The following is a 16,219-nucleotide window of genomic DNA, read 5'->3' on the forward strand; positions in this document are numbered from 1 at the left end:
TCTAGTGTTAAACATGTAAGATGAAACAGGTGACTGGCACATGAAAGCCTCGGCAGATTTTTCAGGATGGTGAGGGGGGGTCATAAGTTATTTCAAGTAGCTAGCTTATTAACATAAGCTGTTAACAGCAATGCACTGCAGAGGTTGCACAGGCTGCATTTCATGTCCCAAGCTGCAACCCCTGCCAGGGACACGGAAAAAGCACGGGAAGGTCTCATCTGTGGAGCAGCGGGGCTCCCTTTTAGTGTGCCACAAATCGCAGCTGCCCTCACGCCGACCCTGCCCCGCAGGGTGGCACCGGGGGGCAGGTCCCGTGTCCCCTCACACCTGAGGCAGCTGCTGGAGCCGCCACTCCACAGGGGGAAGGGAGGGCCGTGCGTGGATGAACAAAGGCCCCAAGAGTAGTCTAAGGAGGGCTAACGAGCTCCTGGGAGAATGGTTGCCCTGATGAGCGCTGAAAACCCGGAGAACAGAGACACCTGGCAGACACTCGGCTTGGTTTATCCTCCACCAGCACTGGGAGTCCCCAAAGAGGCTCGGCTGAAGCCAGCCGGTTTCTCTCATGGCGGTGCGAGGCACTAGACACGCAGAGAGGCGCGGAGAGCCAAGGGCAGGGCACGACGACAGCAGCGGGATCGTGAGGCCCCGAGTACCTGGCGGGGACCCTGTCATGGAGCCCCCGCGCACCTCCCGCGCCGCCGCGGCAGGGGGCGCCATGGGGCACCGACCGCACGAACTACATCTCCCGGCATGCAACGCGCAGCACCGGGGCATGCGCCCATCCTCGCTCCAGCCCCCACTCGGTGGGGCGGACAGCGGGATTTGCCAGTGCCGCCCTTCCCCTAACGGCGGCCCAGGCCTGGCGCTCGGGCCCGCTGGTTATGGCCTTAATCATGACTTTTCACACCTCTTGGTACCCAGGGGTGCGGCCGCGACCGGAAGTGCCGTTGCCATAACACCCCGTCTCCCCAGTGAGCATCCCGGGTGTCCCCGGAAGCGGTCGGAGCTGGTGCTCCGTGTGGAGACGGTCCCTGTCGCTCCCGCGGCCGCGCCCCACGTGGTCCCGCCGTTAAACGCCGCCGATCATTCATTGCAGCGCCGCGCGAGGCCGCGCTGGCCACGCCACCCCGCGCACACCATTGGCCGAGCGCCGCCCCGCCCGCCAATCGGCGCCGGCCACGCTCCGACCGCAGGAAACCGCACATGGAAAGTCACGATTGGCGGCGACGGCTGCAGACCCCGCCTGCCCAGGCTTCCCATTGGCTGCGTGTTTGGCGTGGTGCGCTGCTATTGGTCGCAGTGGCGCAGGCCCCCCCCACTCCGGGGTTCATAAGGCGGAGGGGGAGGGCCGCGGCCGCTCCAGCGGGATCGGCGGCGGCGCGGGTCGGGCTCGGCAGCGCGAGGCGGCGGCGCTGGGGGCTCTTCTCTTGTCACCGCGGCCGCCATGAAGTCCGTGTGGGCGCTCGCTCTGGCCGGTGTGCTGCTCCTGGCCGGTGAGTGCCCGCGGGCTTCTAGAAGGTTCTGGCGGAAGGGTGTCGGGGTCCCGGCCAACAGGCCCCCCCCCCCCCACCCGCCTTCCCCCGCCGTGTGCTGGGGCGAGGGGAGGTGGGGTGTCGGGCGAGACCCCTCGCTCTGCCCCGCGGGGAGGGGAAGCGGTGCTCGGCCCCTCGCCTGCTTTGCCCGGGCCTGGCCCTCTCCGGCGGGGGGAGGGGGCCGCGCGGCTCATGCGCTGTCACGGGCGGGGGCGGAGGGTGGGAGAGGGCCTCCGCTTGCCCCTCTCGCGTGTCTCCGGTTGGGCTGAACTCCCCTGGGGAGGGGGCGGGGGACTGGAGCGGCAGAGCTGAGCCTAAAGTCGTGGGGAGGGGTGAGCGGAGAAGTTGGGTAGTGTAGCATGGAGATCGGGTTCAGAGCGTTGGTTTCCTTGTTTTCCCAGTGTCGGTCAGAGCCGATGAGGTGGATGTAGATGGGACCGTGGAAGATGACTTGGGCAAAAGCAGAGAAGGGTCTCGAACGGATGATGAAGTTGTTCAGAGGTTGGTATCTGAGGCGTCCTGGTTTTGGAAGGGTCAGTTTGAGCGTCAGTTTGAGCACCAGTTATGCCTCAGGCCTCAGAAGCAGGGAAGGAACGCTATTCAAAAGAGTGATCCTGTCAGCTGGAGGAAATAAAGCATTTCTGCAAAAGACTGTTTTTCCTTCTAAACTGAAACGAGCTTGAGAACTTGGATTCAGAAAAGTTCAACTTGTTTTTGTCGAATATCAATAACTGTTAATTGGGGTTTACTCGTGCATGTCATAAATGGTGTCAGTTTAGTGCCTGGGGATGAAATCGCTCTATGCCTGTGAAATGCCTTACCTCCTGTGAGGTGCGCCACATGCTGAGGATTGCAGTGGCTTTAACATTACCTGTATTATTCCCTGAATTTTTAATGAAAAGAGTCTCACTTGCAAGCATGAGTTTTCACTCAAGTTTTGAATTAAGGTTATGCAGTTGAGGATGGCTATTCTTGGCACTTGACTCACTTGATCATGTAATTTTGTGCTACATCAGCAATTAAGCATTTTTGCTGTTGCTTTGTGATAAAATTAGTGATGCTGTTTGTGGACAAGATTCCTTGATAGGCTTTTCATTGTCCTAACAGAGAGGAAGAAGCTATCCAGCTAGATGGCCTAAATGCATCCCAGATCAAAGAAATCAGAGAAAAATCTGAGAAGTTTGCATTTCAAGCCGAAGTGAACAGAATGATGAAGTTAATTATCAATTCTTTGTATAAAAATAAAGAGGTTAGTGCCTTTATCTGCAGCTCATGTTAGAATTTTGGAGGGGTGTGTGTCTGTCTCCTGGCATTCCTGACTACTGGCTTCTATTTCAGATTTTCCTGCGGGAACTTATTTCAAATGCTTCAGATGCTTTAGATAAGATACGGTTGATATCATTAACTGATGAAAATGCTCTCGCTGGCAATGAGGAACTTACAGTCAAAATCAAGGTAAGAAGCATTAGATATGAACATCTCTAAGAGACGTGGTGGAGGAATGTGAAAAGATTAAATCTCATGAAAACATTAAATCTCAGTTCTTGCTTCATTAAATCTCAGTCTTTGGCTTAATGCTGATGCAAATACAAACTAGGACCACATGAGGACCTTTGCAATTAACTTTATCAAAGACTACTTCTCTTTTAATGGTAAAAGTACATTTCTGGTTTTATAAAGAGCAACTGAAGTATTGGAGTACTTCGAAGGAAGGTCTTTCTCATTTCTGGTTACTGCAAATTCAATTTATTGTAGCCAGGCATGATTGAATTTGATTACTACTATGTAGCACTTTTCTTCGGCATGTATTAAGGTTCAGAGGGAAGTCAAACTGCATTTTTCTCTTTTTTTTTTTTTTTTTCAGTGTGATAAAGAGAAGAACATGCTTCATGTTACAGATACGGGTATTGGCATGACAAAGGAGGAGTTAGTTAAAAACCTGGGTACCATTGCAAAGTCTGGTACAAGTGAATTCTTAAACAAGATGACTGAAATGCAGGATGATAGCCAGTCAACATCTGAGTTAATTGGCCAGTTTGGTGTTGGCTTTTATTCTGCTTTCTTAGTAGCAGACAGAGTTATTGTCACATCAAAACACAACAATGATACTCAGCATATTTGGGAGTCAGATTCAAATGAGTTCTCTGTGATCAATGACCCAAGAGGGAACACCTTAGGACGTGGCACAACCATAACGTAAGTATTAAGTTTCTTTAGTTTTAAAATAGAAAAGGTTGTGTGGGTACACTTTGCTTATTGGAATATGTGAGTGACTTCAGCTTTGTGGCTAATTTAATTCTTATAATACAGCTTTATTCAGTTTAATAGAAACATGCAAAATATAAACTGGAGCCAAAAAGAAATGTAGTTTGCTTCATGTTCTGTTTGATGAGCTAACAAAACTATGAATGTCTTGACAACTGTCACCAAGTACTTCCAAACAGGCTCATTCAGTCCCTCAACACAATTCTGGCCTGGCAAAACCTGTACAGGAGCTGTAGAGCTTTGTCTTGGAAACTAGCTGCTGTTTATATACCAGTGAGGCTGATCTGATGCAAATTTCAGACTAGAGGTAGTTTGCCAGTCCTATTTTCATTGCTTTCATGAGCAGGTAAATTTATTTGGCCTGGGTTTAGAAGATGTCTTTCTGGAGGTGGCACTTAGTGTAAAAAAGTAGATCTTGGTGCTCTAGTTTGAGGTAAAGCCCATGAGGGTGCATCAAAATCCTGATAAGTATTGATATGATTTGCTGCTTTCATTTAAACTTTTGAATATTGTGTTCTGCCTCAGTCAGTGAAAACAACTGCTAGTTGAGTAAGGATTGTATTTTTTAAGATACTTGGAGTTGTACTAATAAAAGCTCACTTGCATAAATATGAATTGCTACAACTGCAGCAAAAATCACAGATTGTTCTGAATTGGGACCCACAAGGATCATCAACTCCACCTCTTAAATGAATGGCCCATATGTGAATAAACCCCCAATCTTGGTTATCAGCACCATGCTCTGGCTCAGTTGGTCAATCTCAGTGGCATAAGAAATGTATCTTTTGCTATGAAACTGTCAAAATACTTGTTCAGCACTTTAAAAGGTTTGGTTGGGGTTTTGTTTTTTTTTATTTAGCCTTGTCTTGAAGGAAGAAGCATCTGATTACCTTGAGCTGGACACTGTTAAAAATCTAGTGAAGAAATATTCCCAGTTCATAAACTTCCCCATATATGTGTGGAGCAGCAAGGTAAGTGTATTTAACTGAGTATTGCACAGTGTAAGCTTTGGTTATGACAGCTGTCTGGCCAGATCTTTCATGAAGGCTAAGGTCCTGTAATAGAGCTGCCACTTGTCTAATTTCTAAAATTCTTTTGTTCCTGACTTCTTGGCTAGTGTTTTAGTTGTTTTTTCTCTAAATGCTAGTCTGTTGCTAAAATCACAAACTTTAAAGGAGCTTGTTTTTATTCTGACTCAAAGAAGATTATCAAAGGAAAAACATTGGTAATTACTTAGATGGATCTTTCTTACACTGGCTTTGGTAGATGGAAGCTCTGTTAAGCTCTCAAGCAGAACCATGGCTAGGTATCCTGAAAAAAACAGAGCAGTGTCTTAGGCCTGTTGGGATGCTTTCTTGGTGTAGCACCAACTTAAAATCCACCAAGTCTTTGATCAGCATTATATGTAAAGCATTGACAAACTTGAATTTGAGTATGGTGATCTCACAGTGTATTGAAGGAAAGTATGTGTTAATGAAAAATGCAACTGAAAAATATTACCTATTGAGAAGTTTGCAACAGAAAAATAGCAGAAGTCAGGCTAGTGCTATGAGATTAAGCTTTTTGAGAGAATACTAGAGCATACCTAGTAGGAAGTCAAGGTGTTCAAATCCCCACCTTCAGTTGTCTCTTTAGACAGAGACTGTCGAAGAACCCATTGAAGAGGAGGAAGCAAAGGAGAAAGAAGAAGAAACAGATGATGAAGCAGCAGTTGAAGAAGAGGAGGAAGAAAAGAAGCCAAAAACTAAGAAGGTAAGCTTTGTTAGACTTGGGGTCCTGCAGCTCATGTCAGATAGATGGCAATTTTCCTAGGTAGTCTTGCAGAGGTGCATTTCTGTAGTGTGTGCTTTCAAGAAACAAATCCTTTTAAAGTGAGATGTGAGGAAAGAAGATTGTAAATGAAACAGACTTAGGTAGAAGTCAGGCAGATGATTGGCAGTAGCCTTGTGAAGCTGTGGTCACAGCTAATTATAAGTACTTGCATGAACTGCTTGAAATGGAAGCGGAATTCTGAAGTCTGACACTGTTGACAAGTTTAAATTTAATATACTCTGCTGGGAAGATTTTTCCAGAGTGGCATTAGAACAGAAATACTGGTACTCAGTGAATGTGTTAAATATACATGGAACACACTACAATGTAGACTGAAGTTTTGTTCCCATGTGTTGCACTCATGAGTACTTAAAATGAGAATGTCCAGGCCATTGCATAGTTTTATAAATTAGAAAGAGCATGTTTGGGATTTTTACATGCTATTTTGTTTTGGCTTCAGTGGAGTGCCCTTAATTGGCCAAGCATGAAGTAAAAGAATGAGAGTTTTTTATACTGTGGTGTTTATTTACCTAGGTCGAAAAGACTGTCTGGGATTGGGAGCTCATGAATGACATAAAACCAATCTGGCAGAGACCATCTAAAGAAGTTGAAGAAGATGAATACAAAGCTTTTTACAAAACCTTTTCCAAGGTGAGCTCTGGGCCTCAAGATGATTCCAAAGGAAGAGGTTTGCTGCAGTATGTCTTGCTATGTAAATAAAAGAATGCTTATGGATGGGCTATTTCTGAAGAATTAATTAATAGCTGTCAGTAGATGGAACTGCAGAGAGCCTGGAAGGTATAACATCTCAGTCAGAGTTAATCTTTTTTCCAGAGAGAAGGTACTGCCACCCAAGTGTTGATTAGTCTACGTTTGGGAAGTATTATGTTGCAGCGCATGTGGAGCTTACTGATGTGTTTCAATGTTGACAGGGAAATTTGTATTTAAGTCAGAGGGTTGTGGTGCTTATTGCAGGGTGGAAGAAAGAGGGAGACAGAGTTTCCTAGAAGTGTTACCTTTGTATCATGTGGTGTGATGATACTCTATTGGTTATTGTGCTGTTGGTAACTTATTAGCAACTGGCTTGTTAAAATCCAGCAAAACTTGGAAGGTTTCCAGGTTTTTTTTACATGAGTAACTCTGCTCTTGTAACTTAAACTTTTGTCTCCATTATAGACTTTAACAAAGCATGGCTACATGGATTAGTTCTTAAATAATTGCACTTATTTGCCAAAAGCATGTTATTTTTAGAAACATTAACTCACTGGTATTTTCCCCACGTCAATTAAAAGCATTCTCTCTTCACAGGAACATGATGACCCAATGGCATACATCCACTTCACTGCTGAAGGGGAAGTAACTTTCAAATCCATCTTGTTTGTTCCTAATTCTGCTCCACGTGGACTGTTTGATGAATACGGATCCAAAAAAAGTGATTTCATTAAGGTAGGACAGGAAAGTGTGTGGTTATGGTTTTGTGGAAAAGAAAAACAAAAACCCTAAAGTAACTTGGCTGCTCTCTCCTCTTGTAATTCAGCTGTACGTTCGAAGAGTGTTCATCACTGATGACTTCCATGACATGATGCCCAAATATCTTAACTTTGTTAAGGGTGTTGTAAGTATTATATATCTTACTTGCATTTAATTTTTTTTTTAAATACTGCCAGGTATACTTAAAATTTTCTTTCTCAATTAGGTGGATTCTGATGATCTTCCTTTGAATGTATCCCGTGAAACACTTCAGCAGCATAAATTGTTAAAGGTAAGCTAGTTGTTTTTAATTAAAACAATTAAATTCCTTCATTGTAAGCACACGACAGCAGTAAGATTTAGAAGACTTAATAGCATGATGAATTTTGGTACATGACTCTGAAATTAACATAAAGGAAACTCAGGTATTGCTGTTTGCAGATTACCTCTATGTCAGATCAGGGATACAAAGTGGAATCTATTCTTTGTAATGAGGTTGCAGTGAGGGCTCTTCCAAATACTTATTGTTGTAACTCAGTATTGCTGCTTTTTTTAGGTGATCAGAAAGAAACTTGTTCGCAAAACTCTTGATATGATCAAGAAGATTGCAGAGGAAAAATACAATGACACATTCTGGAAAGAGTTTGGTACTAATGTGAAGCTTGGTGTTATTGAGGATCACTCCAATCGTACACGACTCGCTAAACTTCTGCGCTTCCAGTCTTCTCATCATGAAAGTAACCTCACCAGCCTTGATCAGTATGTGGAAAGAATGAAGGAGAAGCAAGACAAAATCTATTTCATGGCTGGTGCTAGCAGAAAGGAGGTATGTGAGAGTGAAAGAAAGAGGGAAAAGGGGTACATTATAGCTTATAGTTTTAGTACCATAAACATTGTGAATTGTGTATTTATGGCACAAGTGGAGACTCCATGCTTATGTTACTCCTGCAGTTCAGTTTTTCTGGTACCAGTATTTGTCAGATAGTTGTACAGGTTTTGGTAACTGTTGATACCAATGCAATTAAACTGACATCCCAAATGTTTTCATCCTAGGCTGAGTCCTCACCATTTGTTGAGCGTCTGCTGAAAAAGGGCTATGAAGTGATCTATCTGACTGAACCAGTAGATGAATATTGTATTCAGGCTTTGCCAGAGTTTGATGGCAAGAGGTTCCAGAATGTAGCAAAAGAAGGAGTTAAGTTTGAAGAAAGTGAAAAGTCTAAAGAGAGTCGGGAAGCCTTGGAAAAGGAATTTGAGCCACTCTTAAACTGGATGAAAGACAAAGCTCTAAAAGACAAGGTAAAATACTGTGTTATTTGTAATGATTATTTTTACTTGCTGTACTTGCTACAACATACCTTGCAGATTATTTGAACACAGATTTGACAGTAGCTTCTCTGCCATCATGGGGTAAACCTTTATGGATAATACCTTTATTCAGGAAAACAATGAGTTAGACTGTCATCTTAGACATTTTTCAGAAATTCTTGAATTGACAGGGAAGTTCAGAGTTATTTACTTTATTCACTGTATAAGTTCTGTGAACTAACATTAAGGTGTTTTGGGGGTTTTTTCTACAGATTGAAAAAGCTGTGCTATCTCAACGTTTAACCCAGTCTCCATGTGCTCTTGTGGCTAGTCAGTATGGCTGGTCTGGTAACATGGAAAGAATCATGAAGGCTCAAGCTTACCAGACTGGGAAGGATATATCGACAAAGTAAGCTTCCAGTTCTGTAGCAGCAGACATGAAATGCAGTTGACTGCCTCCCTTGCTTGGTTTGCCTGTAACAAGCTTCCACCTGGTTCAGATGATCCTAAGTGTTTTAAAGGTCATTTTACAACCAAGTTACTCTTCATTATAGCCTTACATTGTTATTTCCAAGCCCAATATGTAAAACTGCCTGGTGAGCAAGACTAATCATTTGATATCTGTCATTTGGTGACAAGATGAACTTAGTAACTTGAATGCTTCCCATAGTTGCACAAGTATTAAACAGGGGGAATACACTTGTTACTGTGACTGTAACCAGTGTATGTGGATTTAAAGATATAATTGGGTCCTGTACTTTGAAACTTAGTGCTGCAATTTTTCTTCTCAGCTACTATGCCAGCCAAAAGAAGACATTTGAAATTAACCCCAGGCATCCACTGATCAAGGACATGCTGAGGCGAGTCAAGGTAAATAAATAAGAATAGTGAAACATTGACTGACTTCGCTGCATACAACCTGCTTTAACAAGTCTGTTTTGATTTTCTTGTGTTCTTCCATATTAGGAAAATGAAGATGACAAAACTGTTTCAGATCTTGCAGTGGTATTGTTTGAAACTGCAACTCTGAGATCAGGATATATGTTGCCAGACACTAAGGAATATGGAGACAGAATAGAAAGGATGCTTCGTTTGAGTTTAAACATTGACCTGGATGCAAAGGTTAGTTTGTCTTCCACTTGGGGCTGATAATTGACTTACTGTTGCTCCATCTTAAAAAGTGCAGCTGCTTGATTTACTTGCATAAAATTAAATGTATCCAGCTTCCTGCACTTAAGTGGGCCACCAGAAATCCAGCCATGAGTCTGTACTTACTCATGGTCTCCCTTCCTTGCTTTTCTTTGTAGTTTGAGATTCTGCTATTTTGTTATGCTTCTCAAGTATTGTCCTGTCCTTAATAAAAAAAATAGAGGAGTAAATTGGGCACACAGGCCTTTGACCCCTATCTCTAATGGAGAAATTCCTAAGTGGGTGTAAGTAATCAAAGTTCTCATAATGCTGTGCAAGAACTGCTGGCTGTTTTGCTGGAGTGGATCAGTGCTAGACAGGTCTTACTTTTTCCTTCAGGTAGCTTGTGGCAAATGTTAGGAACTGGTAGTGAATTCTTCCATAGCCTGTATTTAGCTAGTGCACAGCTAGTTGAAAAACCTAAGCAAGTAAAGCAAATTGCTTGTGACCTGTGTGTACAGGTGGATGAGGAACCTGAAGAGCCTGAAGATGCAGCTGAGGAGGCGGAGCAGGATGAAGAGGAAGTGGATGCTGATGCTGAGGACAGTGAAACACAGAAGGTAGGGTCCCAAGTTTGATGCTTTCTTGCCAATAGTTGTGGAACTTTGCCTGTGGGTGCTACCTGGCAATAAAGGTGTTCACTTTGCCTTTCATGACACTAGATTTTAGTGTGAGGTGTTCCAGGCTTTTCTTGGAGGGGAAAAAACCTGCAATACAAATTAATTATTAAACTACATTGTGAAAAGATAACACTTAGATATGTTCAAAGCTGGAGCTAAATTATGCTTAAGAGATTGTAAAAGTGCCCTGTGGCAAGAAAATGGCAGCAAATCCTCTAGTGAAGACAATTATCTGTGGTATTTCCACAGCTTGTGGGCAAAAACATGAACAAATCAGCAAGAGTATAGTTTTAAATGGTCACAGTATAGGCTTGGAACAACACTCCAGACAACACCATTGCTTCTAAACAGTTCACCTGCCATGTGAAGTCAGCCTTCACTTAGCTCATGTCTGCAGTTTTAATGGTGGATATGCTGAACTCTTTTAATACCATAACTTCAATACCAACTTGTAAAGTTGTTTGAGGTCCCAACTGGGCCTGCTTTCTTGGGTTGCTTTTGGAAGAGACCTGCAAGATGATGTCCTGTGACTTATCACATTGCTATAAGCTATATATTTGCATTTCTTGCTGTTATGTTATGTAATGTCAGATTAGGTAAGAATGAATTTGAGGAGCAGTATTTATTGTACTATACCTACTTAATTTTGATGCCACTCCTGTTAAGTTTGCACAGCAGTATAACCTGCAATAACAGTAATAGAAATTTCTGTTCTTCTGGGGCAGTTCTTGTAACCTTTTTCTGCTTTCAAAAAGTAACATTTTGATTCTCTTTTTTGTCTTCACAGGAATCCACAGATGTGAAAGATGAACTGTAAACTGCACTCAACTACTGTCCTGCATTGGGGGGTTAAGAGGGAATGTGAATTAGATTGTTTTGGTTTTTTCCACTGTAAAATGTTGAGGGATGGTATGGGGTTTTAAAGGGTAAAGGAGGTTTTTTTTTTAAGTTCACTTTTCTAAAAACATTCCTCATGAATGTAAATTTGTATTATTTAACTGACTTGGTGTAAAATCTTGTCATGTACAAAATAAAATGTTCCCAAACACCACCAACTCTAAATTTATACATAGCAAGCTCATCTTGTGGGCTGGCAGAAAGAAATTAAGGTATGGTCCTGCATGTTGAGGTCCTTTATGCAAACAGGCTCTTTGTTGGCAGTCCTTGGGCCTTTCTGTGCTGGCACAGCCACACCTACTTGTGTAGTGTCTGCCTGTGGCTGGGATTTATTTTTACAAACCTGCTGTGCTGCTTAGCCAAGTACACCTAGTATCTGAGAGCTGTACTGAACTTGCTAATTGAAACAAGTATTTGAGTTAGGTATCCCCTGCAAGCCTAAGGAAGAGGACATAGGGTGTTTAAAGATGGCATTGGAAGTTGAAGGCCTGCCAGCTTGTGCTGGAGTCTGTGACTTGACTCCATAGAATATGCAGCAGAAGCTTTACAGATGAGGGGGGAAAAAACATCTCCTTTGATTAAATATGCGGACAACTCCCACCAGAACTGTCTTACTGCCTGTGAGCTGGCACCATCCTCCCTGGCACTTGGAAACCGTGCCTTTGACTTGTGTCACTACAGCAGTTCTGTTTTCTACAGGTGTTTTTTAAAGGTGGAAGTTCTTTTCACATATTCTTAATGCTGTTTCTCCTAGACATTTTCACTCTTGTTCTAGGTCCCTGTAGGTATGGCAAAGCACTGTAGATACTTAATGTGACTGAAGCTAAATCTGGTTAGTTGTAGACATGTTGAACTTCTATTCATTATGTTAACTTTATCTAATGGTTGGATGAAGCACTACACTTTCTCACTTGTGCCTCTACTTTGAAACATCTTCACAGATGTGGTGGAAAGTGTTTACATTGAGGGTTTTCGGGGGTTTTTTTGCCTTCTTCTGTGGAAGAAGGACATAGGAGTGATGCTTCTGCACAGTGATTCTACTTAAGAACCAATCTCTTCTGTTTTGTTAACAGAACTTCTGTGAAGTTACAAGTTTCTGCAGTCTGAAGCCAAATAAGTTTTCTTATTAGGTGAGGGCACTAAACACTGACCTGAAGAACTTGCTTTTCATTTACTAGGCTTCTATATTGCCCAAAATATGCCACGTTATCAGTGTGGCTATTGTGTTAGGGTTTAGCGAGTTGTGTTGAAGTTATGCTTGTTTGAGACATCAAGGAAAGGAAGCTTAGTTTGGGGGGGGGTTCTGGTTCTGCTCACTGCAGTGGTATCCTAGAGAAGAGCCGTTACTGGCCCAGGCTGAGTGTTCTGAGTGTCAGCAGCTGCCAAGGTCAGCTTTAGTAGCAGCCTTCGGCAGTAAGTTACTGAACAGGGCAGGTGCACCATTTCTTGGGGCAGTTTGCACTTATTATAGCAGTGCAACTTTGTGCTCTGTAGCAATCAACCTCCTAAAGTATCACTTATTTTTAGCGATACACTCAGAAATCTATCATTACTACCCACACCTCACTGTTTGACCTCTTGAGTAGCGTCGCTCACACCTCCTGTATGGTTGGGAATGATTTTGCCTAACAAACCAAAGGGGAATATTGGAAGTGTAGGGTGGCCTCCTCCAGTATTCTTAATTTGTAAATTACTTGTAGATTTAAGCAACCTTCATTCTGTTGTACAGCTGAAGTTCTTATTGCTTTGATTGGCTTGAGGGTGACAAAACTTGATTACATTTCACAAATAATAAAGAGCACACTTGAGAGTCATGCTTCTTCATATACTTCAGCTGAGGGTATCATGTGCAACATAGCTGTGGTCCAGCTGCTTTCTCTACACGCTGGAGTGACAAGTGTTTGCTATTAATAAACACAAAATGCACTTGTAAGTTTACCTTTTTTTTTTTTTTTTTTGTCAGCTCTGAAGCAAAATGGTGTCAGTATGGGAAGTGTTTCCTGCTTTTCTCAGTGTTTCAGTTGTGCTTATTCTGGGGCTGTCACCTCTGCTGTTAAAACTTGGTGTATAGTCAGCTTTGCTATTCCTAGATGGGCACTAATGAGGACATTTCCCTTAGTGCTAGAACAGGCTGAGCTCCCTGCTGCTCAGTTTTCAGTAGCAGCAGGATACACTTAGAAATCCAAGCCTAATTAGTAGAAACTTCCCTCTGTAGCCTTTAGATCTGAAAAACCTTTAGAAAATAGAGAGAAATGCATCTTTTATGTCAGGAATCAACAACATAAGAGGTGATGGTCTGACAAAGTATGAGTAACAGTGCAGAGGCTGGTGAATTCTGGCTTGTTAAAGGGAACATCCAAAAACTGCTGTTCCTGCCCCATTTAGAACAGAAAATACTGCTGAACTGTCCCATTTTCTGTTCAATAAACTTTATCTTCTGCTGAAGTGGAAGGTTGCCAATCTCAGCTTTGTTTAGGTGCAGTAAAGGAAAAAGTCTTTTCACCAGAAGTGGGCCTATTAAGATGTTCTCACAGATTTTGTTCGGGCTTAACAGCTGTGTTTTACTAGAGCCTTTCTCTCAATGCCTGCTGTCATTGATAAAAGTGCCTGAGAGAGAGGATGTGATGTAGTTACATAGTATGGGCACACAAGAGCAGGAGAGGAGCTCATCCCACCAACAGCTGTAAAACTGGGTGAGAGCAGACACATACACATGTATAAAAACTATGTGAACCTTTCTTCCTAGGAAAACCACTCCAGCTTAAGCAGGCATAAATAAAGTAATAGCTTCATAGCCAGGACTGATGTAAATGTAGCACTTTCAGTGATTATTTCTGGATCCCCTCTGCTCTTACAAGACTTCCAAGTACTTTGGCAGTAGGAATTAGGGAGCTTTCTGTTTCCTTAATGGGTAATTTTTCAGACTGTGGTTTTTATGAGTTAAACTTAAGTGAGAACTGAGGATGAAGCCTGTGCTTTTTCCTGGCATCCTTCTCAAGAGAAAGTAGTCCCAACATTCCCAAGCTCTATTATGTACCATTCAAAACCGGGTTATTGAGTTATCTTTGCAGGATGCTGACTGCATCTTCAAGTTCCTGGTGTGAGTTTTGTGGTGATTCTATTTCTGGACTGAAAGGTAAGCCTGCTCTTGTTATTTCAGAGTTTTGCATATTTACAGCTATCAAAAGCAGCCGTAGACAAATTAAGATGCCCAAATGAAGCTCAAACAAATACGATTTCAGTGTAATCTGTATGTATTTGCCCCATTTTAAGTAAGATGAACAAGCTGTAAGATTCCAGCCTTACAGAGGGCCAAAGCAGATTTCCTGTCAGTGATACATCTTTGTCATGGTTTGTCACCCTTATTCTTATAAGGATACTTACAATGCAGTCAAGATTTACGAACTTACAAGCATTTTGGCACGCAACTGATGAGACTTTTACCAACAGCATCCACTGTATGTTTATTTTTAATGCTGCCTGCAACTCTGCTTAAAGGAAAGCAAAAAAGCATTACAGGAGCACAGTATTTCACATATATATTTCTGCAACTTAAACAGTTGAATAAATATTTTATCAGTTCTAGTGTTCACAACAAAAATAAACTCTGGTCACTGTTGTGAAGTCTGAACTTTGCTTGATCTTTCTTTTAGACCCAATAGTTCTGTTTTCAGTTCTCCAGGCTTAGGAGGTATTTCAGGTATGCTCTGTTAAAAACAGAGAAAGATGTCAGTGTTGTGACAGAGGAAAAATTAAACTCCCAAAACAGTAAATGAGCTTACTCTGCAAGAGCATGACAGCTAAACTGTGATTTTGTCACCCTCTTTTCTGAGCAGAATATAATTCCTACATGCAAAACACCTTAAGAATTATTACCTTTTTGTAATTTCGCTTATTTTAAAGTAGCAAAATTTAATTTGAAAAAAAACCAAGATGAAAGGAAGAACAGTCAGTTTGTTTTAAAGGAGCAAAGCTTCTTTTTGCCATTCAAGTGAGTTTGGTAGAGATGTTCTGGCACAGTTGAAGTCTCCACACATATTCTTGGTGACAGAAGAAAAAGTTTCACTGCTTCTACTGTCCTGATTTAGAAATTAAGCACTGAAACTGGAGATTAAATTTTAAAAAGGTACCAGATAACATGGCATTTCAAGAACTGCATTCCCTCAAAATTCGTGCTACTTTAGAGGTACAGATCATTTGAGCATTCTGAATACATATGTCTATTTGCCTGTAAAGAAAGCTACAGTAGGGTCACCTAGAGCAGGTCACACAGGAACGCGCTCAGGTGAGTTTGGAATGTGTTTAGAGAGGGAGACTTCACGACCTCCCTGGGCAGCCTGTTCCACTGCTCTGCCACCTTCAATGGGAAGAAGCTCTTCCTCAGGTTGAGGTGAAACTTGTTGTGTTTTAGTTTGTGGCCTTTGCTTCTCATCCTATCGCTGGGCACCACCGAAAAGTCTGGCACCATCCTCTTGGCATCCACCTCTGAGGTATTTATATGCATTAATGAGATCCCCTCTCAGTCCTCTCTCCCAAGAGACACTCCAGACCGTTCATCATCTCTGTGACCCTCTACTGAACCCGCTCCTTGTCTTTCTCGTACTAAGGAGGCCAAAACCGGACACAGTGAAGTCCTGGCTGCCTGGCCAGCGCCTCTGTACAGGCTGATCTCTGTCCACCGCCAGGCCAGGGCCTTTTCCGAGGCACAGCCTCTCCAGCAGACCCTCCATCCCGCACACACGCTACCACCAACCGGGACCCTCGGCGCACTTACAAGGTCAGGCCTGTAGTACCTGTGCACGACCTCGGCCCCCGCGAACATGGCCAGCATGCTGGCCGCCAGCCCCCGCACGTAGGTGGGCCAGGGCACGCCGGCGGGCATTGCTGCGGGGGCGGGCCCTGTGCACGGACCGCGCCGGACGTGCGTCATCCCCGCCGCCGCCGGCGCCGGGAGGGGGAAGGGAAGAGGGAAGCGGGTGCCGAGGCCCGCCCTCGCCAGGGAGTATCGCGCCAGGCGGGGTGAGTCGCGACACAGCGCCGGGGCCTCCGGCCGGGGGCTCGGCCGCCCCCTCACGCCCCCTCACGCCCCCCGCCCCGGGGGGCCGCGGCCCCGCCCTCCGCCCCCAT

At 43.6% G+C, this 16,219-nt stretch overlaps 3 protein-coding genes across 3 annotated transcripts in view; 2 read left to right on the forward strand and 1 right to left on the reverse strand.

Annotated features, from left to right (window-relative positions):
• Nucleotides 1–1,331: 1,331 nt before the first annotated feature.
• HSP90B1 (heat shock protein 90 beta family member 1) lies at nt 1,332–11,246 on the forward strand. The gene is made up of 18 exons (XM_042050712.1): nt 1,332–1,493; nt 1,934–2,033; nt 2,640–2,781; nt 2,871–2,987; nt 3,397–3,728; nt 4,657–4,768; nt 5,433–5,549; nt 6,144–6,260; nt 6,918–7,055; nt 7,147–7,224; nt 7,306–7,371; nt 7,636–7,905; nt 8,133–8,378; nt 8,660–8,796; nt 9,179–9,257; nt 9,354–9,509; nt 10,037–10,135; nt 10,983–11,246. The coding sequence occupies exons 1-18, from the start codon at nt 1,445–1,447 to the stop codon at nt 11,010–11,012; spliced, it is 2,385 nt and encodes a 794-aa protein (XP_041906646.1). The 5' UTR covers nt 1,332–1,444; the 3' UTR covers nt 11,013–11,246.
• A 3,278-nt stretch (nt 11,247–14,524) lies between these two features.
• CUNH12orf73 (chromosome unknown C12orf73 homolog) lies at nt 14,525–16,154 on the reverse strand. Its single transcript, XM_042050719.1, has 2 exons — nt 15,867–16,154; nt 14,525–14,799 (listed from the first exon to the last, which is right to left on the reverse strand). The coding sequence occupies exons 1-2, from the start codon at nt 16,020–16,022 to the stop codon at nt 14,704–14,706; spliced, it is 252 nt and encodes an 83-aa protein (XP_041906653.1). The 5' UTR covers nt 16,023–16,154; the 3' UTR covers nt 14,525–14,703.
• Nucleotides 16,048–16,219, forward strand: part of TDG (thymine DNA glycosylase) — a 10,443-nt gene continuing 10,271 nt past the window's right edge. The window contains exon 1 of the mRNA XM_042050716.1: nt 16,048–16,111. The gene's annotated coding sequence lies outside the window, so the exon portion shown is untranslated. The remainder of the gene's footprint in view (nt 16,112–16,219) is intronic.

Source organism: Corvus kubaryi, unplaced genomic scaffold (assembly GCF_017639235.1).
Source record: "Corvus kubaryi isolate FWS band 111438036 unplaced genomic scaffold, C.kubaryi_AGA036_p1.0 74, whole genome shotgun sequence".
NCBI classification, from domain to species: Eukaryota; Metazoa; Chordata; class Aves; order Passeriformes; family Corvidae; genus Corvus; species Corvus kubaryi.

Bases quoted from the DNA above. Each gene is read 5' to 3' on its own strand.
- HSP90B1 (XM_042050712.1), top strand. From the start codon at position 1,445: ATGAAGTCCGTGTGGGCGCTCGCTCTGGCCGGTGTGCTGCTCCTGGCC. The intron at 7,056-7,146 runs GTAGGACAGGAA...CTTGTAATTCAG, and splicing joins AAAAAAGTGATTTCATTAAG to CTGTACGTTCGAAGAGTGTT. The intron at 7,906-8,132 runs GTATGTGAGAGT...TTTTCATCCTAG, and splicing joins CTGGTGCTAGCAGAAAGGAG to GCTGAGTCCTCACCATTTGT.
- CUNH12orf73 (XM_042050719.1), bottom strand. From the start codon at position 16,022: ATGACGCACGTCCGGCGCGGTCCGTGCACAGGGCCCGCCCCCGCAGCA. The intron at 14,800-15,866 runs GTAAGTGCGCCG...TGTTTTTAACAG, and splicing joins GGTACTACAGGCCTGACCTT to AGCATACCTGAAATACCTCC.